This window comes from Dermacentor silvarum, chromosome 2, assembly GCF_013339745.2.
Source record: "Dermacentor silvarum isolate Dsil-2018 chromosome 2, BIME_Dsil_1.4, whole genome shotgun sequence".
In the NCBI taxonomy this organism is placed as follows: Eukaryota; Metazoa; Arthropoda; class Arachnida; order Ixodida; family Ixodidae; genus Dermacentor; species Dermacentor silvarum.
The window spans coordinates 186,033,343-186,059,554 of record NC_051155.1 but is presented as its reverse complement, the minus strand read 5'-3'; the positions used below and the strand labels follow the sequence as shown (position 1 = coordinate 186,059,554).

Here is a 26,212-nt window from a genome sequence, read left to right as displayed (position 1 = left end):
CATAAACGCTCCTCGACTTGAACTTGATTGCCACCGCCTTCAACGCGTTTCGAACGCGCTGCCCAAGGCGGTGGCAAGTCAAGTTCAAGTCGAGGAGCGTTTATGAATACGGGGGTAAGGCGGAGCGGCCACAGCGTCTTACACCAGCTTCTTACACGGGCCGTAACGCGCTAGCACAAACGCGTTAGAAACGGGCAGTCTTTCGTTAATGTTGGGTATTATTGTCATCGTGGTGCGTGTGTCCATGTGCGCTTCGTGGCGTAGTGGTTAGCGCCGCGCGTTCGGAAGCAAGGGGTCCCTGGTTCGACTCCGCGCTACGGACACAACTTTCGGAATTTTTTTTTCATAAAAGTAGACGTGGCTACCTACTACGACGACGACTTCTACTACTACTACTACATACTACAGAGGAGGGACAGACCCACACCCTAAGGAGCTTCGCCCCTAAAACAAAAAGCCAGCGAAATGCTCGAAATATGAAATAGATGCGCGCTCGCCCGCCGCTACTCAAGCGCTTAATTCCAAGCAACCTTAAGAAAGATATACGACTGCATTCGTTTATCGCCGCATCGTACAAGGCTTTGTCATGTATGCTCGAGAGGTTTCGCCACCTAACTATCGTGGTGCGATAAGCGTCATGCATCTGCGGACGCGAGAATGTTGTGGTCGATCATGAGGCACTCTGGATAACGTTAACATTCGCGCATCGCGAAACAAAGCTATCAAAAAAATTCAACCACTGTTTAAAAAAAAAGAAAAACACTGCGCGAAATAGCACGAAAAAAAGAAAAAAAAAGGCAGCTTCGTGATGTCACCCTATCCTTACACAAAAAAAAAAAAAAAAAGCTTGAGACAAAGATAGAAATAGGTAAAAAAACTGCTTCATTTTGCCTCTTTTCCAGAGTTCAAGAGACAGAAAGGGTAAATGGCTAAACGAGTTGCACCTTTCGATGTTCTTTTGTGGGCGGCTGAGACGCCTTAAGTGCTTTTGGTTGATTTTTTTATTTGAAGTAAACTCCTGCGTAGCTCTTTTCTGTTCTTCCGAGAGCTGCGTTTATTTTTTCTTTCTTTCTTTTCGTATTCTTTTGCGCAGTGTTTTTTTTAAACATTGATTGAATTTTTTTGGTAGATTTGAGAAATTAGCCTCATCCGTCCAAAGCACGTGAGTGAGAAAGTCCGGTTCTCCTTCGCATTTCCACATGCCATCATTGAACTTTTTTTGCCTTCAATGCTGATCCATTTTGTTTGTTTACTAATCATTTGCGGCCATTGTTTTTTCTGGCTTTGTTTGTAAATATTTGATCCGTGCTTGTATCTGTATGCCTACCCTGCGAAAATCCCTTCCTGGGATTGCAGTATCAATAAATAAATAAATAAATAAATAAATAAATAAATAAATAAATAAATAAATAAATAAATAAATAAATAAACTTCGTAAAAATTTAATTGGCAAAGTCAATTCTATTTTAAAAATCTCGGTCTTCAAGTTTTTGATGAAGATGTACTTGGTACGGGTGCATTTGACCTTTTTCTTAAAATCCTCCACACTGATGACCTTGAGGTTCCGGCCTCCGCACTGGCGTCGCACACACTACCGTGAGGATTAGCAGCAAAGAATGCCAAAACATCCATTTCCGCTTCTTGGACTACCGTCGCTGTCCTGCGTCGCTTTCTTGTGATGCTTCCCGTCTCGCAAAGGACTTCTAAGTATTGTTGACGGACTATAGGGCGTCCTCCACAATGCCACATCCAGAATAGCTTGGCTGCCTTCCTTTTGTCGCCGTTCGCCGCCCCCAGAGCCAGGATCATTTTAGCCTTCTGATCATTCGTGAAGGGCATGACTGCCTTCTTGGAGAGCACGTCACTGGCGTGGTACCGTTAAGATCTCCCGTTATTATCTATTCACTGACACGTCAAGCAAAATTGATGACACGTCAAGCATGCGAAATGCATGGCGCGCCGATGCGTGCAAACGCTGAGAAACGCTTCATGCGGCAACCGGCTCCTCTCTCGGACTTCTTTCCGGACTCTCTGCGCTATCTAGTGACACTGTAGAGAAGTCCGCGCGCGGTCTCCGAGACAAGATACGTGGCGCACCGGTGCTGGGGAAGCCGAGAATTGTTCCCTTGCTTGCCGCACACTCAGTGGCGCATACTCAGTGATCCGAGATGGGTTCATAGAAGAGCGGTACGAAGTGCACTAATAGTGCACGAAGTACACTTATAATGCTAACGTATTAAAGAAAATTAAAGGGGCCCCGAACGACTTCTTATCAAAGTCGAGAAATGCATTTGAGTTAAACTACGTTATTTCAGGAATGCCTTGCCGGAAAAGATACTTCAGTGCGTTCAGAAGGAGCGTAGTTTTGTGCAGTCGAACACCCCCGTCACGGTGCTTAAGCTCCTTATTCAACGCCTTGCAATGCAAAAGCAACGGCAGAGCGGGGCGTGCCCATAACGCTTATTTCGTCACGTGGTTCAGGACCCCTTTAAAGAAAGGACGTGCACTTTGCGACTCCAGAAGAAAGTCTACAAGGTTGAGTGGAAAGCTAGTTCTACCATGAAGGGGGCGAAGAAGAAATAATGGCTGCATGTTTCCCTTGTTGTTACGTCAAAATAAGAACCTTAGAGATCGTGCACAAAACACAGGACAAAATAGCGACACAGATACACTCCCACGGTGCCATGTGTACATGTAATTGTATGGCTTTCTTGTCTTGTGTCGGGTGCTCTACTAGTAAGGCCTGTGTTATACGCTGAAGAATACGTAACTGTGTAATGTAAGCAGCTACGGTTTCACCGAAAAGGTTTCTAAGAACTCACGAGGACGGATATCTGTGAATTTGTATCCTCTCGAGCCAAGAATACGTTCTAGCTCTTATAACAGTGTTTCGACTGCTCGGCTTACTGTTTTCACTTCGCTAACGAAAGAAAACTACGTTGATCATTTTCATATTCTTCTTGCTCAGATGATGTCTCGCTAAGGTACACCCTAAATACCAGGATGACTTCACTTGCCTCAAAGTCGACGTCGCATTTACAAGGTATGCTGGCAGTGCAGAGTGGTCCTACTATGTCCAACACTCTTCTCTGATTGCGGTCGTTCACGACAAACGTCGGATAGCACATGGACCACTTCTGAACCACGCTTGCGACGACTTTTCCTGGAGGTGCTTGAACTTGCATTTCCTAAACAAAATGCCGAGAGAAGTATAATGGTTACATAAAAATGAAGATTATGTGCCCGCCTAGCAATGTTTGTGCGAATCGCGTTGAGAAAAAAATAAGTGCCCTAATACCTTTTATCGCAGACACAGTAGGAAACCAAACATTCTAACACGAACACCACTTAGGAAAATTACGCACATTATATATTTTCGTGTTTTCTTCTTTCTTTTTTTTTTCTATTTTTAGGTCTTTTTTGTATTAGGGCTTGAATGAGGCAGTTCTAGTGCGACCGCAACTGCCGCCACGATCGTACGTCAAGCTAATAAACAGTTTCAGCCGAACGTTATCGTATACCGGCTGCCACGAGTGCGCATGCGCGGAGTTCAGCAAGCTCCGGAACGAGCTTAAAGGAACGCTCTGTCGATACAATGTTTGCATAACAACATCGCCGAGAACTGACTGCCCGCTTCGATCCTCATTCTCCGTGGTACTTGCGCTCCGTCGTGACAGCAAGAAATAATGTTAACATCGGCCATCGCTTAGTCTCTTATCACGCCCGGTAAAAAGTATAAGCGCAGTTTTGTCGTTATTATTCAGAGAGGACCCCAAGGCTTGCTTGTACGCCTTCCTGAGAAGAACGTCAACCTTGTAGAGCTCCGCCGGGGTTTGAATGCGGGCTTGAATGAGGGGAAGTACATCTTTATCTTGGAGGCCGTGGCGCCGGGAAGTGATCATGCGAAAGATCCTCGAGAGTTCAGATGTTGTGGTGGTAAAGCGTTGGAGGGTGACAGCGCCGCCGCCACCCGCTGGAGCTAAAGTTCAAAGATGCTAATTTGTTTAACTTCGGAATGGGGTGTCCTGCGCGGATTAGGGAGATTTAGGAGGAGTTCGCGCGGTCGCCGGACTGCGTCTTGCGTCGGAGGACTCGAAGTTGCAACTTGTCTGGTAAGCACTGGAGACCGCATTATTGGGCGTACCGATCAACATCAACTGCTTGCTGGAGTGCATCTTGTTGGAAGCCCGCCGATCCTTTAGTGGTCCGGTTCGTGACCCTGTGTGCATACATAACGTGATGTATGGCCGGTATTGAGTTTAGCTGACGCGGGAGTCCCATCATGGCAATGTGAAAGAGCCCGGGTGACAGCACCGCTTCCTGCAGCGTTCCCCTATTGGGTGTTTGGACGGGTTGAGAGCGCAGACTATCTATTCCAGTGGTGGCTGTTCGGTCGGTGGGGAAAGCATAGATGTAATCATACATCTACTTTCCACATTTGATATCGTTGGAGTTGGTAAGAATGATCTGATGAGAGACATAATCGAAGGCTCCTTCGATGCCTAAGGCACGGATGGCGCTTGCGATGGTGGGTGCCGCGTTCGAGTGTCTCTTTAGTTGAAGAAGGGCGTCCTGTGTTACTAGGTTTGGGCGGAAGCCAAACGTAGAGTCTGACAAGAGAAGGTGAGTTTCCAGGTAAGGTTGTAGTCAATTGAGAACTACCTGCTCAAAAAGCTTGCGCAGACAGGATGTCAAGGAGATGGGTAGGAGGTTATTCAGACTCGGAGTCCTGCAAGTTTTGGGAATGAGAGTAGCGTCTCCGTGCTCCCACTCCTGGAGTAAAGTGCCAGTTTGCCCTGTGATGGTTGAAGAGATCCATCAGAGCCTCCAAAGAACCGTCGTCCAGGTTACGGGGTAGCTTTGCTTGTGAGCTTGTCTCTCCCCGGTGTGGTGTTGCTGGTGAGGGGAGTGAGAACTTGCCTTAGTTGGGGCAGGTTGATGGGAACGTGATGTACTCGTTGGGGGCTCCCCTGCGATCTTGCTAAGGGGCTGCTGGGATGGTGTGGGGGCCGATATACTTGTTTTGCAGTTCTCGGAGAACATCCGCGTCGGTGCCTGAGTGCTCATGGAGAATCTTGTCCTGGTGTCGTTGCTAATCGTCTTGTTCTCTGAGGGATCTTGCAGATGGTGTATGATTCCCCATGTCTTGGTGATGCTGAGTGTTCTTCGCACTTTGTTGCAGAAATGTTGCTAATTCAGTCTCATTAGCTGGATGGCGTTATTCTCCGCTGCCTCGGTAATGTTGGCAATTCGAAGTTTTAAGCCGACAATTGTGTTTTTGGCATCTCCATCGCTTTTTCATGCTATGCCGGGCCTCCCAGAGATGGAGTAAGTCTGGGTCGACAGCGGGGTTCTCTGTTGTGAGCGCGAAGGTGTTGTGAGCACGAGGGGTTCTTTCACTACGAAAGGCATCCCACTCAGTGAGCTTGGTGCGGTGGCTTCGCTAACGAGGAATGGTGCCAATGTAGATTTTGGTGACCTGGAGGCAATGTTCACTTCCAAGTGTCTCTTCTGTGCTTGACCATTCAGCATGCGGGATCAGGTGGGTGAGCGCGAGGTCCGGGCACATGTCACTGTTCCCACTATTGCCGATTTATATGGGATGATCCAGGTCTGTAAGCACGATGAGCCGGTGTTGTTGGGTGCCGTTGTGCAGGATTCGCCCTTTCGGTGTGCTTTTCGTGCAACGTAATGCTGGGAGGACGGCGTTAAAATCGCCAATTATTAGCACGCAGTGACGTTGCGTAAGCTTCATTGTCGTAGAAGGTAGTCTACTTCCGATAAGTTTGCTCACGGGGGCTGTATACGTTCAGAGCAAAGACGCCGCCGTCGTCTTTCCGGCCAGGGAGAATTTCGATAAGGGAGTGGTAGATGGCGATATGGCGATGTCGACTAAATAGTGGGTTATTGTTGTTAGTGCATTATGCGTGAGAATTTTACCTCTGCTGCCCGAAGTGGATGTGTGCGTGTCATAGGCCGAAAGTTTCGGCGAAGCGCCAGTTTCCTGTATAACGATAACGTCCAGTGGTGCGTCACTGTTGACGTTGTGCTGGAAGGTGCTTTATTTATAACTGAAGGTGCGACAATTCCACTGCCAGATCACAAGGGGGGAGTCGGTTTTAGAATTTTCTTTACGGTTCTTCTTAATCTTCGCTGCTAGAAGCCACCTGATTTTTTAGAAACGCTTTGCGGTGCTGGTAAACTTTGAATCTTTTCGTTTTTGTTATTGCCAGACTGCTTGCCTTTAATTGCGTTCTTGGTCATGGTGAACTTGTTGTGTTGCAGGGATCGGAGTTGGAACTGAAGAGAGTCGAAGCCGGCATGAAAGTTTTTGTTTCTGTGGACGATCTCTGTGGAGCGGGTGGTGATTTAATTATAAAGGGTGGTGTTTGAGCCACCGCACGACATTTCTTTTATGTCATTCTTGCCTGCTTCGTGTACCGTTTTGAATGGGGTGGTGGGCCGGTTGATGTGTTCGGAAGTGGGTTCAAATGTTTAGATGAAGCTCAGATGATGCAATGACCATCAGCGGATCACGAACAAGAACATATAACCATCGGTCCGACCAGTATAAACGACAGCGCTGCGGTGACACGAACTGCTGCGGACGGTGGCACAAGGTGAAATGCTGACGCAAACCACTGCAGGTGGCGGCACCAGGTGCGCTGGTGACGTTCCGATCATTATAAGCCATTATCGCTCTTTAGCGCCTTATCAATCCGCATTGATCAAGCCATCAACCGTTGTCAACCGTACTCCGGCCGGCGGCTGTGCTCTTTTCTCGCCGCTTGGGCGGCTGCGTGTGGCGCGGCCGCGCAGGCTCTATTTGGAAAGCCATCTGCGGTGAGAACAGAGGGCGGCGAGTGCTGATAGCTTCGTGGGCACTGTGTTCTGGCCGTTTAGTTCGCTTTGAAGTGATACGCATGGACCCTATCGTGAGAGCGATCTTGTTTGACGTGACGGAGGGATCGACAGACGGGTTTCCTGGTTGGGTAGGCATAGAAATGCTCACGCATTTAAAAGCTTGGCAGCTAATTCATGGCATTCATGCCATGACATGCATGTCATTTATGTGATGACATTTAAGTTATATCATTAAGCTAGACATGTATGCAAGTTAAGTTATGCATATCAAGATATATAGCGATTTAAAGAAACGACCCCGACGGCATCATGCCATCGTACAATTTATGTCATGACAGGCATGCGATGACACGCATGTGATGTGATTAATGTCATGGCATGCGCAGGCAGGTCTTATCATTCATGCCATGCCACGCATGTCACGTCATGTCCTTTATATCAGGTCATGCATGAATGCAATTCATATCCTGATTATATATATATATATATATATATATATATATATATTTAAAGCAGCGACCACGATGGCATCATGTCATTCACACCATATTTGTCATGACATACATGCCATAGACGCATGTGGCGTCATTGATCATGACATGTGCATGCATGTCTCGTCATTCTTGTCATGACAGTCATGCCATTCATTTCGTGACATTTATGTCATGTCGTGCATGCATGTATGTCATATTCTGATATACATCTAGTTAATGAAACGACCATGAGGGGATCATGTCATTCATACCACATAAGTCATGGCATACAAGATAATGCACCTTCGTAATGAAACAACTTGTTTATTTACGTGCTCTAGAAAGTGCAGTAGTTACCGGTCTGCATCGCGTAACAGAATGTCCAGGCTTCAGATTGCCCGCAATGGGACGGCGTGCTTCGGCCTGGATAAAGCACTCCCAAGCTTCAGGGTAATGCTTATGATGCGCCGCCTGTGCAGGCCGAGGGGTTCCCACTAACGGCGCGACGTGCAGGCGCCAGCCGGACAGTCCTTGCTTTTTGCTGTTTAACGACGTCGCAGAATCAGGGTAGTTCGCTTCTTTTCAATAATCTCACTATTACCTTGTATACGGCATATGTATACAGATATGCATCACATGTCATGTCAAATATGTAAGGGTATATATCTCTGTGAAAGCTTAGTGATTAAATTATTTTCACTGTCCGAGCGGAGGGCTTGGAGCGACAAAAAACCCAATCCGCGTGCGTTTACGGATGGTTCGCATGCTGACAGGGATAAGGTCCACGCGTGATCGACCTTTGACCAGAGGCATGAGACGGGAGGCGACGTAAAGACGAACACTCAATTGTTTATTGGAAGAAAATCATGCAAGAGACGTGAAAAATGAATAAGCAATCTACACGCAGACAGTGCAAAGCTTCGCTGAAGGCTTGCGGGGCACAAACACAAACTTTGAAGCGACGCGCAACACAATACCCACCACACGTCGGAATTTACAACTCTCGCGAAAAAGTAAAAAAGAAATACCCGACACAAAGGAAAAACAGACGCGATAATAAATGCGACTAACACTACACTAACAGAATATACAAAAAGGAACATGCGATGTTTAATTGAATAAAATATGAAAGATTGTTAAAAAGAAGAGTCCTGATTTCGGAGTTCTGAGAACAGGGAGGTTCTGAGAGCAGGTTGGAACACGAGGACTATCTGTAGCCAGCTTGTCGAGATCACTATCTGAAGAAGCGTCGGGCTGCTGGCACTTCGCTGCCGAAGGTTATGGCGGGCTTGCAGCGTCTATTCGACTATTGCCGATGACTCTGGCCTGGGGTTTCAGCTCGCCAATCGCATCCTTTAGCTGTCTATCAATGCACCACCACGCTGCTCCGTCTTCCAAACCACTCTACCTGCTCGCCGCGGCTAGCCTGTCCCTCGTCGCGCGCCGGCGACTTAGGTGCGCGGCGGCTGCGGCGGACATGTCAAGAGGGACGCGGGCATGCACTATGTGACAATGTCATGACATTTCATTATTATTATGTGTGCATGCCCCCCTCCCCCCCTCCCAATGCCTATTCTGATATATCATCATCATCATCATGAGCCTATATTTATGTCCACTGCAGGACGAAGGCCTCTCCCTGTGATCTGCAATTATCCCTGTCTTGTGCTAGCGGATTCCAACTTGCGCCTGCAAATTTCCTAACTTCATCACCCCATCAGGTTTTCTGCCGTCCTCGACTGCGCTTCCTTTCTCTTGGTATCCATTCTACAACCCTAATGGTCCACCGGTTATCCATCCTACGCATTACATGGCCTGCCCAGCTCCATTTCTTCCTCTTAATGTCAACTAGAATATCAGCTATCCCCATTTGCTCTCTGAAATACACCGCTCTCTTCCTGTCTCTTCACGTAAGGCCTAACATTTTTCGTTACATTGCTCTTTGTGCGGTCCTTAACTAATTCTCCAGCTTCTTTGTTAACCTCCAAGTTTCTGCCCCATATGTTATCAGCGGTTGAATGCAATGATTGTACACTTTTCTTTTTAACGACAGTGGTAAGCTCCCAGTCAGGATTTGGCAATGCCTACCGTATGCACTCCAACCCAATTTTATTCTTCTGTAAATTTCTTTCTCGTGATCAGGGCCCCCTGTGTGTAATTAACCTAGATAAACGTACTCCTTTACAGACTCTAGAGGCTGACTGGCGATCCTGAATTCTTGTTCCCTTGCCAGGCTATTGAACATTATCTTTGTCTTCTGTATATGAATCTTCAACCTCACTCTTACACTTTCTCGGTTAAGGTCCTCAATCATTTGCTTTAATTAGTCCCCATTGTTGCTGAATAGAACAATGTCATCTGCAAACCGAAGGTTGCTGAGATAATTGCCGTTAAACTTCACTCCTAAGCCTTCCCAGTCTAAGAGCTTGAATGCTTCTTCAAGCATGCAGTGAATAGCATTGGAGAGATTGTGTCTCTTTGCCTGACCCCTTTCTTGATAGGTAACTTTCTATTTTTTTGTGGAGAACCAAGGTTGATGGGCAATCGTTGTAGATATTTGCCAAGATATTCACGTATGCCTCATCTACTCCTTGATTGCGCAATGTCTCTATGACGGCTGGTATCTCTAATGAATGAAATGCTTTTTTCATAATTTATGAAAGCCATTATGACTATTCTGACATATACCCAGTTGCAAAAACTACCAACACGGAAGATAGATAGATAGATAGATAGATAGATAGATAGATAGATAGATAGATAGATAGATAGATAGATAGATAGATAGATAGATAGATAGATAGATAGATAGATAGATAGATAGATAGATAGATAGATAGATAGATAGATAGATAGATAGATAGATAGATAGATAGATAGATAGATAGATAGATTCAAAGCGCCTGAAGGTCAAATAGAATGCTTCCCATTAAAATATTTGCAATTCAAAACTGTATTAGCATGTGGCCATCAACGTGCATAGTTTTGAGCCGCGAAACGGATCGCAATGAATGCTTCTTCTTTATTATAAAATATGATTGCTGCCTGACGCAACGTCAATCCAAGGCAATGGCAAGTACATGTTTTCTGCATCGACCCGGTTCTCAATAAGCTGATTTCTCTGCAAAGTAACCGTGGTGACACCTGTCACCGCGCGACTTGTCTCGCCGTGTTTTGCCGAAGGCGTAGCAGATTGCGGCACGATTTTGTTGCAGCGAGATCGCTAGCTACCTCTGTGTAACCAACCATAGGTTTCTCCTTCTTTATTCAACATCAAAGAGCCAATGCCAAGAAGACCGCCGAGGCAACGCCCAAAATTAGCTACCGCGGTGACATAAGGCGTAGCGAAAGTCTACAACGCAATTCACTCCTAATAGAGGGAGCCAACAGGTCAGGAACAACCCAACGTTCTAGCTGAAGCAGGCAGGACTGGGCAGGCCAGCTGCCATCATCTCGTGCTATGACGTCCAAATCGTTGTATCTGTTAAAATAAATGCCTTCGGCGCATATGTTAAATGTCTGCGGGAGACCTCACAAAGCCAGCTTCTGGAGAAAAAACGGTACGCTAGAACTCAGATTATTCCAAAGATCTGTACGATCTTTATTTCAACAGCTAAGAGGAAACACATGCTTACTTGCAGGCAGCAACAATAGCAGCAGTGCACGCATCTCAAGGGCCGCACGAAATGCATCACGGCGACGTTTCTGTAGTCGAATACGTCCATCTCGAAGGGCCGCTTGGGCCCGCAACAGCACCGTGCCATGCATGAAGAATCTACGCGATGAGAAAGAATAGGTCGAATAAGAATCAGCAGGGTACATAATCCTGCAAACAAAGATGTTGAGTTGGAAATTGAGTACAATTAAAGCAAACAAACAGTTTTCCATCAACTCTGATGTGAACTTTGCCTACTATGGTGAACGCAGTAGGCAATAAAATTTTCGGGCAAATATATTACAGCGCACTCAAAGTTCGTGCTTAATTGGATGCTGAAGATGGTGAAGTTTTCGTATATTTTCGTCAAAGAGTCGTATATTGCCACACACCCCCATCTGTGCATATTTTACAACACTGCGCTTTTACAGCTAAACGTGTTGCTTTCCTTTTTTTAATCGAAACATTTTCTTTAAAATCGATTGCACCAAAGAGCCCCCCCCCCCCCCTCCCCTTGCACCTCTTCAGTTTAATTACTAGGAAGCACCAGCATCACTTGCTTTACAAATAACAGTGTACAGTTATTAAATAAAGCCTACCTAAATATCTTTTTTTTTATTTTTTGCCCCATTTAGGCCGGTCTGACAAGTGCAGAAATGAGGGCAAATACGAAAGAAGTCCTAGCCACTTAGCAGAAATACCGATAAAATCATTATTTCGTGCGGTCCGCGCCCAAATATCCCTCAAACGCGCGTTCGCGTTCCAGTTAACGTCGTCCTTCACTACACAGAAGAAGCGTTTCGGAAAATATTCGCAAGAACATGGGCATATTTGGTAACACTTCTTAAAAACAGCTATATCGAAACTAATTGTATTCTCAATATTTTTGCTAAGCAGGTGCGAGTTTACTACTGCTCGTCTTCAATTCCGCAATAACAAGATGTATTGAGATTAATAGCTAAACTATTATTCAGTCGAAATTTGTTGGTTGAAGTTTGCATTTAAGCAGTAAAATGTTTTGTACACCTATATGGCTGCTCGGTTGTCCCGTGACTAAGGCCATCGCCCTAAATAGGTAAGATCGAATCGTTGATTCGAAGAAATAGAATTTTCTTTCTATGCGATTAGCATTCTAAACCTGCTTCAGCCACTTTGTGTCGATCTACCTAACCTTTTTACGTTGGTCTTCAATTTTGAAAAGAATCCATGAAATATTTCTGTTGCCATCGCGCCACCGTAATAATGTTGTCATTCAATCGTGATTATGCCTCCACAGTCATGCCATCGTCGTCGACACTTCTTCGTCATACAGTAGCTGTCATATATTGATTAGCATATATACAGTCGTCATTATGACGTAATCACAGAGTCGCCGTCAGGCTATCGTCGTCATGCAATCCTCGTCGTCCCATCGTCATTGTGACGTCATCGTCACGCCATCGTCGTCATAAACTATTCGTCATCTCATTGTCCTCTTGCCGACGCGGCCACGCTGTCGTCGTTATAACCACCGTAATCATTTCAAGATCGCCATCCTATTGTCTTCAAGCCTTCATGCCATGGCCGTCACACCACCTCCGTTTCCATCACACCGCCGCCGTTCGCAACGCTTCCGCCGACGATGATTGTATGACGGTGACGCGGGGACGATCACCGTCATACAATCATCGTCACGCGGTCATAGTCACCGCCGACCCTGGCAAGCAGGTGTCAAAGCAAAGTGGGCCAATCTCGGAGACAGTGCTTGCCGCTTTATATTTGAAGCAATGAATATCTCAGAGCGACCACTACAGATTGCAAATGAAGGGTTTTAAGATATACGAAGTGTTGCTACATTGCTTAAATGCTAATTGTAATAACACCAACAGCCACCGTGATTCGGGCTCTGCACAATTTTTTAGACCCCTTGTGGCGATGAAACGTTATATCTGTGACAGATGGCGCGAAAACTGCACGAAATCAACTTCAACAGTGATCGCTCTCAAAAGGTAGTGTCAGCCATTTTTTTTTTTTTTAGCGCACCGGGGAGTAATAATAATTGCACTGTTTTAAACTATACGGGTTCCTTTCGTTGCAGCTGTAGGTGGGGTGTGTTGTCTTGTTCAATAATATTTGTATTACTATCCTAAGTCTAAGAAGTTTTGTCACGGGATAAACCAGTACCCCGCAGGGCGCAAAATTTTCAGTGTGAGTGTTTGTGGCTTACGTTGTTATAAGGTATAGTGGTAGCAACACAGCATGCCGCGCCTATATCTCCCCGTATGTGACTTATAAGGTACACGCAGCTTTTGCTCTAGGCTGTATCATTAAAACAAATAAAAAGGGGCCTGTGGGCCCCACAGCCGTGGCACAACTCAAACGACATGCGTGTTGAGTATTTGTACTCACTTTCAGCAATATTGTACATGAATTGTCCCATGGAGTTCTTCGCAACATACGCGTTGCATGTTTCGTAATGCAGAATAGCTGCAACAGAGGAAATCCACTTAGAAATCTCGATTGGATACTAAAGCTTTGACCTCAAACAGTGGCTGAACAACTACGGAATTCCACTGCTAATCACAAAGTCGCGAGTTCAAAAGTACGGGCCGCACGCTGCCGCATTATGAGATAAGCTGATTACACAGAGAGCACAAGTTCTGAGTAAGGTGGTCACAAACCTCAGTCTCTACTACAAATGTCTCCGAAGTTTTCGGACTTTCTGAGCAGCTCTCTGTCGCAAATACCAGTCGAAAGATGAATTGCCCGATTTATGAGCGCCCCCATGAGTTTGTAAGTCTTACGAGACATGCAGCGGTAAACATGTTACTAAGAGCACTTCAGACGGATGTATCCTTCATGGGCAGCATGCCAATCTTCTCTGCGAACACGCAACTAATAAGAACTGCCGCACAACCAGCGCAGCTAAACCACGTTCGGAGCACTTTTATTTAATTTCCCGTTATGACATCTAGCTTTCGCCGAGGCCAGAAGCATCTGGTAGTCAATTAGGCGTTAGTGCTTTTGGTCAGAATGAATAAGAAAGGCAGCTGCCAATCACCTGAACCGCACATGTTCCTCACCTTCGAGGAGTTCTACTTGCTGTTGTATTATGATTTGATCAACCAACGCCAAGTACTCGAGGCCAGGTGCGCACACAATGCCAGGTGGGGCTGGCGGGGCCTGCAGCGGAGCTTATGCAAGCACAAATATATTACAAATATGATTTAGACTTTCTATATACTGTTTATATACTTTTTATAAACCACTCTGGTTTTCTGGATTTAGTTTGTCTATAAGAAGTTCATAGGCAGTTTATAGACAAAATATATAGAATGTTTTTAATATCTTAGTCGATTACCGGTCTTTAGACTAGTCAAAAATTGTTTACAGAAGGTCTGTAACTGTTAAACCTTTATATAGACGGCCTAAAAATCATAAGGGAATCGAACGTGTTGCTGAGCTATTTAGTTCGTACTTGCAGGTTTGCCAAGCGCACACCTTAGACAGGACAAAAACAAGGTAGATAAAAGACATGCGCAAACTTGCAACTGAAATTTATTCGTAGTAGACAGCGTACTTACATATAAAAAAAAAAACAAGGAAGATGGCAAGGACTATTGTAGTCATCACTAAACGCATGGAAACATCCAGATCACCAAAAGAACTTGTTCTTTGGCAAGTTGGTGTTTAGGTTTACTACACATGCCGTCCTTGGCGCACAGTACAAAGCATGAAGCACGGTAACGAGAAAGACACAAAGAAGCGCCATCTGTATTTCCTGTTGCCTTGCTTCGTGCACCGTACTTGGCGCCAAACAGCCTGCATAGTAAAACCAAATTACAGCAATTTTTTATAAAAACTTTTGTTTGTCTCTGCGCAACATTACAGATATGTTGCTGATAAACACGTTCTCATTCTAACAAAAGCTTTCGTGACCTCGGGTGGAAGCGGGTCTCCGCTCTTTCCCAGAAATGGGTGAGAGTGGGGACACGATAAGGCTTGTGAGACTCGCAATATACATACGCTGGTTGCCTTAGAAACCTGCTCAATCATCCTTACAAAGCTTAACTTCGGCGCATTTTGGGACGTGACGGAAAGAGGGCAGCCGGTGTGCGAGTTCGTCAATACTACCTTAACAACAATTAACCTGCTCTACATCAATGTAGGGCATGTTATGACTGAAAAATAAAAGCTAGGGAGAAGTAAGGCGCGAATAAATTTCCAACGAAGGAGACAATTTATCGTTTCTTATAGCACTGTAGCCCTGTATTATGGTTCGTAGCATTTACGAGTAAAGTAAATGTTTGAATACGATGAAATCAATTTGCCGTATAGTGTAAACAGACATCGTTTATTTTGTCTCACTACAATCTACAATTGCACGGTCATTCTATTGCGCAAGCCGGGAAGAAAGTTCCACAAATCACTGCGACCCAAATTCATGGTTTGTTTCTCTATAAAGAAAATGTGCAAATTCGTGAGCGCGAGTACTAGTGTCAATGTGCTATGCATCGTTTATATAGTTACAACAAAGCGCAGCAACTGTTCTTCCCAACCTGCTAGCACCGTTTCAGTTGTCACAACAGGTAGCTGTACATGTGCCATTTTAGGTTCATGAGAAGAAAAGCTCTGATCAGAAATTCGTTTGACTTTTCTATGCTGCAATATTATTGCAATAAACACACCGAAAATATCAGCATAAAAAATAAAGTCACAAGCTCGGCCCTTGTGCATATCATGTGCAATATGAACACACTACGCGAATGCACCTGTGTCAACACAAATGCTCTCATGAAAAAAAATGTACGTCCTTTAATTAATACTGTCAATGAAGAATGTCTTCTATTCCCCTACGTTGTCTGTGCTTTTTGTGCATGAGGCCATATTCAAACACTAGCTACACCCTAGGCATCTACATCTAACCCATGGACGAACGTATAGTCGTCAGTAGACATTCTATCCCCCATCCCCCGCCCCTAAAAAAAAAGCAATAAAAAATTTGCGGCGATGAGTCGGTAAATGCGAGAGAAACTCGTCAGCGTGATGTAGTTTTTTCAGGTCCCGGTTTCATTATTCAAAAGGTGTGCACCACATTGCAAACTGTTGTTCAGGAGCTCACTCTAAACACGTCCTGCCTTTTCGAGGAGCAAAGTGCAACTTACGGTATAGCCCGGAGCAGACCATCATCAATTCCACTATATATATATATATATATATATATATATATATATATATATCCCCAACTACTTTGAGACAGAATGTATATATATATATATATATATATATATATATATATATATTCTGTCTCAAAGTAGTTGGGGATCTCTCTCAGCCTGTATAATGTAGCGATTCCTTTGCCTACATTGTACCTCTCGCGACCAGCTGATGGAGGTGATAACGTAAACGGAGCGCCACTCAGACTACTAACAAAATGTGGAAGGGAAACGAATTGGAGTGGAATGGTGACGTCATTACAATCCTAGCGGCCGTATTCTGCAAGAAGTATTTTCATCCCATTCTATTGATTGCTTATCGTCCGTCTTCCTGAATGGACCAATTTCGGCAATACCGGAGGGTGACTGAGCGAGAGTCACAAGCGAACGGCAAAAAAAGAAAGATAAAATAATTAGGGCTCGTTACGAAAGACAACCCCTGCCCAATTGTGTCTCTTTATACACCCATTAGCTAATTTTGTTGCTTTGCATTCCGTTATCAGTTTTGTACAAGCACGCCGCACTACTACTCGCGTATGGGTTTTTTTTTTTGGGGGGGGGGGCTCTAAAACACGTCATGTAGCACAAAACTGGCGCTGCGCGACCATTGTAAAACGCAGCGTTATCGCGAGGAATGACTGACGGTTCAAGATTAGATGGAAAAGCATTAGACGCGCGCAGACACAGCGCTGGCTAACAACTGTTGTCAGTCAGTCAGTCGGTCGGTTATTAGTCGACGCCGTGTGTGTGTTGCGTGTTTCGCAGCACCAGGTAGCATTGTTCGTTAGTTTTCTTTCTTTCCTTTTTTTTTTATCTAACGCGGTTTAGTCATGAACGCTCAATGTATTGAGTGAAACTTTTTTTATCATTTTTTTTGTCGATTGGGCGTGGGTGCGGCATTGATGAGACGATACGCTTGAGTGGCAGAGATTGCTTGACAAGTAAGGTCGTGACAAAAGCATTGGAGGTATTTTTTTCTTTCCTTATCTTGGCACGTTTTGTTGACGAACCATATGTGTTGAAAGTGATCACATGGGAGCACTAGGCCCGCCAGTCTTGGCACCAGAAGACTGTCGAAGTTATACAACGGTTTTCTATTTCACTCAGTTATTTCTATTATTACCTTTCACACACTAGTGTCCTTCTTAGACAGATGCGTTTTTATTGTGCGCCTCTAGAGCCGTATTGGTATAACATAATAATAAAAAAAACTTTACGCTGTTGAATTGGTCGTAAGAGCAAATTACAGCCAACCCTGATGCTGGACATATAACTGGTGAAGGCTGCCAGCCAATGCTTGCGCACTCACAAAGCGCTTTACCAGTTCTACCTGTGGGCTCGTATTCACAAAAGGCTCTAATCTTACGCTATAATTGCTCGTCAGGGCAAATTCTAAATAATTGTGATACCAGGCATATTATTAGCAAAGGCTGCCCGCCAATGGCAAACAGCACTTAGGAACGAAAAGCTTTGCGAGTCCTGGCCCTATCCTTTTAAAGCGAAGCTTTGTACCTCTACCAGCCAAGGGTTCTGTCGTGTCCGTTGTAATCAAAAAACGATCCCGACGAGCCGCTAACAATTGCAGATATAGCAGTATAGCTTACTTGAATTCAGGCATTCAGCGTACAACTAAGCACTCGTTTTCGCAAGAAAAACCACAAAAACAAGCTTCAAAGTGATGAGCCAACATGATGGATGATAAGGACTGCGGGCAAACAACGGAAACAGGCTCGGCGCGGTCCATAAGATTAGATTGCAGCTGTTGCAAAGCTTATGCAGCTGCTTGAAAGAGGGTTGACGTCATTCGAAACCCTTGCAGCCTAGTAACTGCTTCGGTTCATTTTCTAGACTACCCCGCTATGGGTAGACCACGGAAAGAGTTAGCACTCGTGTGCTTCACCAATGCAAAACAACCAACCACCATTCGCGGAACGTGCATTGATTTAACCTTGGCAAAGAATGTAACTACAGTGAAAACTGAAAATTTGAGTGTATATCACACCGATCATAAAGCAGTAGTGAACATTGTTGTGAAGTAAATAATAATAAAGGCCGTGGTTAAAGTTACGTTGTAGTGTGTGAAATATCAAGTGCGCCGCAGTCACCGTGAGGGTGGCGTAAAAAGCTTAGCTTTCCAACCACCTTCACAGGGTGGATTGGCGGGCAATTTTTTGTTCTTGTAATCCCTTGGACACCTCCACAGATTGGGGCAGCAAGCCATGTATTCTTTTTTTGTCGGCCCACAGAACAACAAAAAATGCAACGTTCATAACTGTCTCGTCTCAGTCATATTCTCATTCATGGTGTCACGACTTGGTAGGCTATAGTTGTGCACCATCCAATTGCTGCTCAGCGTGTGACATAATTCTAAAGAATCACGTTGTTGTTGTTTTCTTTTTTTTTGTATTTTGTCAGTCTTTTGCATGTGTCCTAACAGCAGGAATCAGCTGCTGGATTGTGCTGGTGACTTTGTCGATACAAATTGCATGCATCACATGTAAAGGCTTACCTGCGGATTGTCGTCGCGGTCCAGACGTTTGTTTGCCGGTAGTCGCTGCGTAGCATAATATACATGCCGCACAACAATGCGGAAAATCAGACCACACAGTGAACTTCCCGCGTTCCCAAAATGTTGGCCACTATAAAACACCATATCAGCTGGCTTATCTAGCAATTAGCAAAGAACAAAAATTACACACATGCATTTTAAAGAAAGGGATAGGTGTACACGTTTTCTTAATAACTGGTAGCTCGGAAAAGGTATAGTTACATGCTGGGAGTATAAACAACAGCGTTGAAAAAAGAAAAAATTACCTTCTTTCGCGACCTAGGTAATCTTACAATCTGTCGATGATTGATAGAGTAGTGGAATGAACCGGCTTAATTCTGGCCACCTAAGTTACCTTAAAAGGCGCACAATTCAAACAATTTAAAGAACATGTCCGCATTCTGTCCCCATCGGCATGAGAGCGTCGCAGTCGGGAAACGAACCCACTGCCTCAAATTCAGCCACAAAACGCCTTAGCCACTGAAACATCACGGTGGGATAATAACGGCGTTTATCTCTACGTTTCTTCCAGGCTGGTTCTATAAGAACACTGTTGAGATGACATGTCCTCAGTAAATACACAGTGCTGTGCTGAGGATCATACACACGTTTCACATTCTAGAAATGTGCATGTAAGTACACATACGTGCCATGTATGGGATACGTTTTTTTTTTTTGTGCGTAATAACGCATTAAAATAAACACCGTCTGTGGCCGACCTCTCTCTAAGTGTAATGGCAATGAAAAAAGAAAGAGCTTGACTGCGTCCCTTTCTCTGCGTCTCAACCTATTTTATTTAATGTTCCATAATCACAGGCAATCTGTACATCAGGCTACTTGACACTCCCGCAATGTTGTTTCTCGCGTAAAGAGAAATTTAAAGGGCCCCTAAACCACCCAGAGGTCGAAATTTAGTTGTGGTGTTGCAGTTGTGCACGAGTCTACAACGAACACGTAGCCGCGAGAATTTTTCGAAATGGTGCCGTAATAGCGGAGTTATGCGCGTTTGATGATCGAAACACGGCCCTCGCTTGTTTCGCTCTTTCCTTCACTGCTCTCCGTTCGTCGGCTGGTCTCTCCTCCTCGCCAAGTGCTCATCCAAATGTCACGTCACATACGTCATCGCCAACGCGCTTCTCAAAACACTGTCCACTTCCGGTTAAGGCGCGTCCACGCTAGCGGCAAATATACCGACGGCGAACCGGCCTCCAGTGCCGTAGAACGTCTGCCGTGCGAGAGGGGTCAAAAGTAGACGGCAGTTCGGCCCGCGCACAGCCCACCGCCCGACTGACGTACGGGCCAATCGACGACCGCGAAGCTGCGCGCCTCCGCCACCGGTGACGCAAACATCGACTGCAGCTTCTGTTCCAAGCAAAATAATTTCCGCTAGATAAAGTGATGCGTAAATTGTACACTTTATGAAAAACGATATCAACTGTCAAACGTTAAACATGAACCAGAGCTCCGATACTTGTCGAGCTCAGCTGCAGTGCACGGCTACCGATGACAGGCGACCTCCTTGGCTGTGCTAGCATCGCACCCGACGGCGCCACTAATATCAGCGTATTTTCTTCTTTGTGTACAATTATTGCGAAGATTGACAACAACGGTAAGAAAATATTGCGGCTTGGCGAGTCATTCCGAAGCGCCGTGCGCTTTAACTTTGAAGTGAACCGGAGAAGGCCTAGCGACGAAATCAGCGCCGTCAAGCGATCAGCGGCGATGAGGCGGCCGCACAAATGGGTCCCTGTTTCATCCCCTTTATACGGCAAGAAAATCTCGCTGTTCGCGAGAAAAACCGCCGTCAAACTGCGGCCCGCGAATAACAAACGGTGTGAGGCGAGTTACACGCTGGTAACGTGTACGGATCTTAGCCGCGACTCGGCGCTTCTCGGCTACCCGCTAAGCCCCTCTATATAAAAAGTAGCGCCATTCTTAGATCTTGCCGCCCCCGCGCTCACCCCGGCGTTTCGTCCTCGCCGCCTCCTGTCGCCCCAGCCTCCTCCGCTCCCCCATTGGCCAATCCATGTCACGTGGAAGCACGCGTTGCGCTTTTGTATATATTTTTTTTTTTCTTTCGAGCGCGCTCCGACTGCCATTCTCGGGCCTGTGCGACGAAAGTGCTGTACGCACAAACGGATCAAACGTGTTAGGGACAAGAACTTCGTTGTGATGGCATGCTGCTGCGCCTTAAGTTGCCGCAACCGACAAGGCGAGGGCAAAAGGCTTTTTTTGTTTACCATCCGGCGTGCGCAAACGCTTGCTGCACACTTGATATTTGCGCCGTCTCGCATCGTCGCGTTGCTACTTCCAAAACGGCATTATTAAGACCAGTTACTGACTGACGAAGCAAAATCGCGCCTCAAAAACTTCTCCTTAGGGCGCGATCGAAGTTTCCCTCGGATTTCTTCTGATAGCGCGTTAGCTGTCGTCTGCCACGGCAGGCCCGACACAGGCGGCGCCACTGTCGATATCGCGCCTCCATCGCGCTGGTCGCGCCGAGCGCGATAGTGGAACGGAGGAGGAGGGAAGGGTATGGCGCTACTTTCTATATATAGGGGTTTTAACCCGCTCCTGCTGCCGTGCCGGCACGCGTGCTCATGCGAAGCGTGCCGCTATAGACCCTGTGCTGCACGCACGTCTAGAAAGACCAACACTGTCGGACTCTGTTCGCGCAGCTAATCAGACCGCTAAGCACGACGGTGTTGGAACGTGACCGATTTGGCACTTGCGTTTGCGGGCTGTAATTACCGATTCGCAAGGACGCACAAGCGAGCAACACGACGAGGAGAGAGCAGGGAGCGCGTGTACCTGCTAGCAGACTAACCGGAAGTCGTAGGTTCTTGTTCGACCAATCGACATTGTCACCTCCGATGACATCACCAGATGCGCCCTGGTGACGTCACGACGACAGCTGGGGATACCGGAAAGGCTCGGAGAGAAGCACGTCATTTTTTTTTTTTTTTTTTTTTTTTTTTGTGGCGCGCCGGCGACCCATAGCGCTGCAGCGTTTCGCATCGCTGATTGTGACAGCATTCTGAACTCGATGCGCCGTGTTTACTTTCTATCATTAAAAAAATGTCGGAGGTGTTTTAGGAGCCCTTTAAGTTTAAGCCGTTCCTTTCCATGATAATTGTCTTGAAGCAAAATTTTTCCACTACCTGTGGATTTGGTGTACCGGGGAATGCGGACGATGTTTTATTGCAACTTTTCCGCCTCAATAAAGCCCCAAAATACGCTGCGGTTCATGCATAAAAAATTCAGCGACCATTACGATATTCTGTAATGTGAAATTTGAGCGCAGCTCTATTCGTCTTTTCATTTCGCGAGATATTGGCTGGTGCGAACAACCTGACTCGTGCGGCACGTTTCAAACGGAGCGAAGTGTGGCGCGGCTGCCTCGCTAATCGTGACGCGTGGGCGCGATTCACAGCAGACGCCGCAGACAGACCTCCGCTCATGCAGCGCTTTGTTTCCATACAGAGGACGCGCGCTACTATGGCGCCATCTCGTAGACATCGTCACGGCAAAGCCCGTCGTGCGCGGCACTACGCTTTTCTTCACCCGCTTGCGCTATTCGCCGCGAGATCTTTGAGTGGCGCACAATGGCGTGTGACGTCAATGGGGGGACTCCCCTGCCGCGCCGCGCGCGCGCGCGCTAGCTTCGTGCACGTCAAGGCAACTTGAAGCTTTAGGCTGTCCTGCTCTGCTCGAGTTTCTGAAAAGCGAGTCAGCAAGTTTCTCGACCATATTCTCGGAATATTCCAGGACACGATTCCCTGCAAAATCGAGCCAAGTAGTCGTCACCACGCTCAGTGTGGATTGCTCCTGGCGTCATCTGCTAGTCTGTGTGTATGCATATACGTGTGTGTACGGCGTTGGCCTCTCTTCATTGCTGTTCCGTTTTCATGGCGCACTCATAATAATTTGTCGGCAATTTTTTGACAATGAACTGCGGGCTCTGGCCTTCAGCTTCGGTGCCTGCGCTGTAATAGTGCGTTCGTCTGTTCAACGCGTGCTGCGTGGTTGGTCGCCCACTACGTTTGCCCTAAACATTCCGTTTTTGTTGCTGCCCAACGCGCTAAGCATATCACGAAAGATCTTTGATATGCCATTCTCAAGAAACTAGGTGGTCACTGCGGTACGTTAATGCATGCATTGCTTTGGAGGCATTGGAGCAAAATGTGGTCTGTAACGTCTGATACAAAGGCGGACTATATTAGTGAGCAAAACAAAATTACGTAGTCTTGTGCTGCAGTACTGACCTTCGCATATTTTTTTAAATAACATGGATTACTTCCACCGTGACACAGCTCACCCCTGCATGTTAGTCGGCTCAGCGTAACCCTTTGCTTTCCTTGCTCCTGGCGTGCACGGGTAGCGTGCACATTCCCCGGGCTAGATTCATCCAGAGATGAGAATAAGTGCTATCGCGTAAATAAGGCAACTTTTTCTTAGATCACCATTTGCAATATATTTTGCTCTGTGAGCGGGTCATACCTATTCAAAACTAAAACAAGAAAATTAGTAAGTTTAGGTTTGCTGGAAACTATACTGAATAAGTTTCTGGAGCGCTAAACATGCCCACAAAGAAAAAAGGGGGGGCGCAGACGTATAAAGGCGAAATGTTTTCAAGATTTTCAGCGTTTTTTAACATCATACTTTCATTATTACGCTGATAAAATGATCTTTTCCGAGTGGCCTCCGGTAGTTGGAAAGTGCGTTGAACCGAAAGAGTATTATGCTCCCCTACCAAGTTCACTTCAAGTTCCCTTCATTGTGGACAAGGCCCGCGTAGCGGTGCCGAAACGTGCTTTGTTTTTTTTAATGAATGGTCGGCACTCGATATTTCTCGCTATGCTAATCGAAACAAGCATATTTTTTTCTCTTCATTAGAAAGTGGCGATGAGATTTATTTGCAAGAATATTATGCAAAGCATGCTTGCACGGAAATTAGGAACAATAGCGCGTACTGCCCCACTAATGTTCAAGGTAAACCACTTCTCAGTAAAATAACGATACTTTTGTTGTCAGTAAAAGTTTTAAATTTGCAATCCGAAACTACTGGAATTACGAGCGAAAAGTGAAATTCCCATTCAACTACAGTGCCGCTTTGTGAACACAAGATCTTGCGCATGAGCCCTGCGACCGTGCTTCATTTGCAAAGCAGCATATAGACTATCATTTACTGACTCGGCGCGATGTTTTATGACTGAGTCATGAGATCGTGTCCCTGCCCAGGAGAGATGGGATGATATAAAAAATAAAGATGTCTGTATAAAATAAAGTCTTAGATTTTACGGGCCAAAACCACCACATGATTATCAGGCACGTATTGTAAGGCTCCGGATTAGTTTTGACTACATGGGGTTCTTTACCGTGCAGCTAAATCTAAGTACACACGAGCGTGTCTGCATTTCGCTTCCAATTAAATGCGGCCACCACGGAAGAGGTCGAACCTGCGACGTCGAGCTAAGCAGAGAAACGCCAGAGCCACTGGGCGATCACATCGGACGATTATATGGAAGACGCATTTAATATACAAGGTTCGTTGTCCTCATAATGCTGGCAGTAATAAAACACTAGGAAAAAATACAGATGGTTATTGGAGAGCGCCATGCTACGCGAGCACGCAGTTAGAGTGCGAGCAAACACTTGAAAATGAAGCTATTCTAGCCGGAACGTAGCAGAGGACAATGGCGAGTCCACCCTCTGACGTTGTAGGAGCGCCGTTCACAGAGCTGCCACCGGTTGCGCGCGAGGCCAATAGCCTCCTCCTCCGCTTTCCTCCTAGCACTCTCTTCGCTATCGCCGTCTTTCATCCTCCGCGTTCGCTCTTTCATCCTTCGCTGTGCTCGTTCACTCGGTTACGCCGACGCTCAACGCAGGAACGGGCTCCTATGAGGTGCGCTCTAAAGATATTCAGTGCGTTTATTTTAGGAAATGCGTATCAGTCTTCTTCGCTACAGTACACGACATCGGGTTACAGCGTACTAGAATTATTCTAGTACGCTGTAATCGGGTGCATTGATTTTTTTTTTCAAGTCACCAAGTGCATGGCGGCCTACACACATTCGTTTTAGCGATGATCTAAGTGTACACTGGTGGACAATTCGAGATACTGAATCGGCACCAAGAGAAGGGAAGCGCAGTCGAAGACGGCAGAAAAATAGGTGGGCTGATGAAGTTAGGACATTTGCAGGCGCAAGTTAGAATCAGCTGGCGCAAGACAGGGGTAATTGGAGATCGCAGGGAGAGGCCTTCGTCTTGCAGGGCACATAAATAAAAAAACTGATGATGGTGATGATGATGATGGTGAAGTGTACACCGAAAACGACACCGTTGTCGTAATTAAATTAGATGCTTTTTATGGGACAGTGATTTAAAGCGAATGTCCGGCGTTAGAGGTGGTGCCTGCGTTGAGCCACGGCCACGCTCGAACGCAGCAGCAGCAGTGCGTTCCTACTGCGTTCCAGCGCGAGTATGGTCTAGCTTGTACGGCTACAGCGTACTAGAATTCTTCTAGTACGCTGTAGTACGGCGATAGCCGAGTCATAAACGCATAGACAGGACGCTCGGGCACCCGGAGGTGCCGTTTTCTCCAGTATAGTACGAATACTTACTTTGTTTCGGAGGCATGGCTGGTGGACCGTTGATGTGTTCTCCCTCCTTCTCCTCGTTGGCCCCTCATAAACCTTGCGCATACTCACGATGGCGATCTGCCGCCAAGGTTTAAGCCAGAGCCCCGTGCAGTGAGAAAATTTATTAAACATATTGCGTGAATATATTGTGTCCTTCTACATTCTGTTCATTTTGCTTTTGCTTATGCTTGCTTGCTATCATGATGGCTTCTATGTTACTGTATTCTTCTTCGTGGTGTTTAAGAATTTTTACATGAATAATAATAGTAATTAATCGTACACTCAGCCAGTATGGAGGGTTGACAAAGAAGCTGGCGGAAAGTGAGAACAAAAATTTCGGGCAGGCCTTCGGAATTTACAGCTTTTCATCAGCGGCTCCTGGCCCCGATGGAATAATCACTTCGTCCATGTTGAAAATTTTATGTAAAGCTTCACAAGAATATTTATTTTTGTTAGACATCATCAGTTATTCCGCGAGAAGGGAATGGCTTCCATTGGAGTGGAAATTTCTCAAGGTTATACCTATGCTTAAAAATCCAGGTGACGGTTATGTGTTAGACAATACTAGACCCATCGCGCTAACTTCCAATTTCTTAAAGTTGATTGAAAGAGTTGTAAATATTCGTCTGATAAATTTTCATAATGAGCAATCGATCCTGAGTCCAAAACAAGTTGGCTTCAGATCACAGCGTTCAATATGGCAGGCTCATATTGACCTTGAAAGCCGTATTCAGTTGGCACGGCGCCAAAGGCAGTATGCGGCATTAGTCACTCTAGACATCACAAAACCTACGACAGTGTTGAGCTTGTGATATTGCTCAATCAGTTTCGGAACA

The 26,212-nt window shown here is 45.8% G+C and overlaps 1 protein-coding gene across 1 annotated transcript in view; it reads right to left on the bottom strand.

Moving 5' to 3' along the window:
* Positions 1 to 25,433, bottom strand: part of LOC119440607 (phospholipid scramblase 2) — a 40,698-nt gene extending 15,265 nt beyond the window's left edge. Inside the window, exons 1-6 of the mRNA XM_049662982.1 lie at positions 25,359 to 25,433; positions 18,697 to 18,741; positions 14,055 to 14,165; positions 13,381 to 13,458; positions 10,973 to 11,112; positions 3,018 to 3,188 (exon numbers count right to left, since the gene is read on the bottom strand). Coding sequence (XP_049518939.1) covers positions 3,018 to 3,188; positions 10,973 to 11,112; positions 13,381 to 13,458; positions 14,055 to 14,165; positions 18,697 to 18,741; positions 25,359 to 25,374 — 561 coding nt within the window. The 5' untranslated portion in view covers positions 25,375 to 25,433. The remainder of the gene's footprint in view (positions 1 to 3,017; positions 3,189 to 10,972; positions 11,113 to 13,380; positions 13,459 to 14,054; positions 14,166 to 18,696; positions 18,742 to 25,358) is intronic.
* Positions 25,434 to 26,212: the final 779 nt, after the last annotated feature.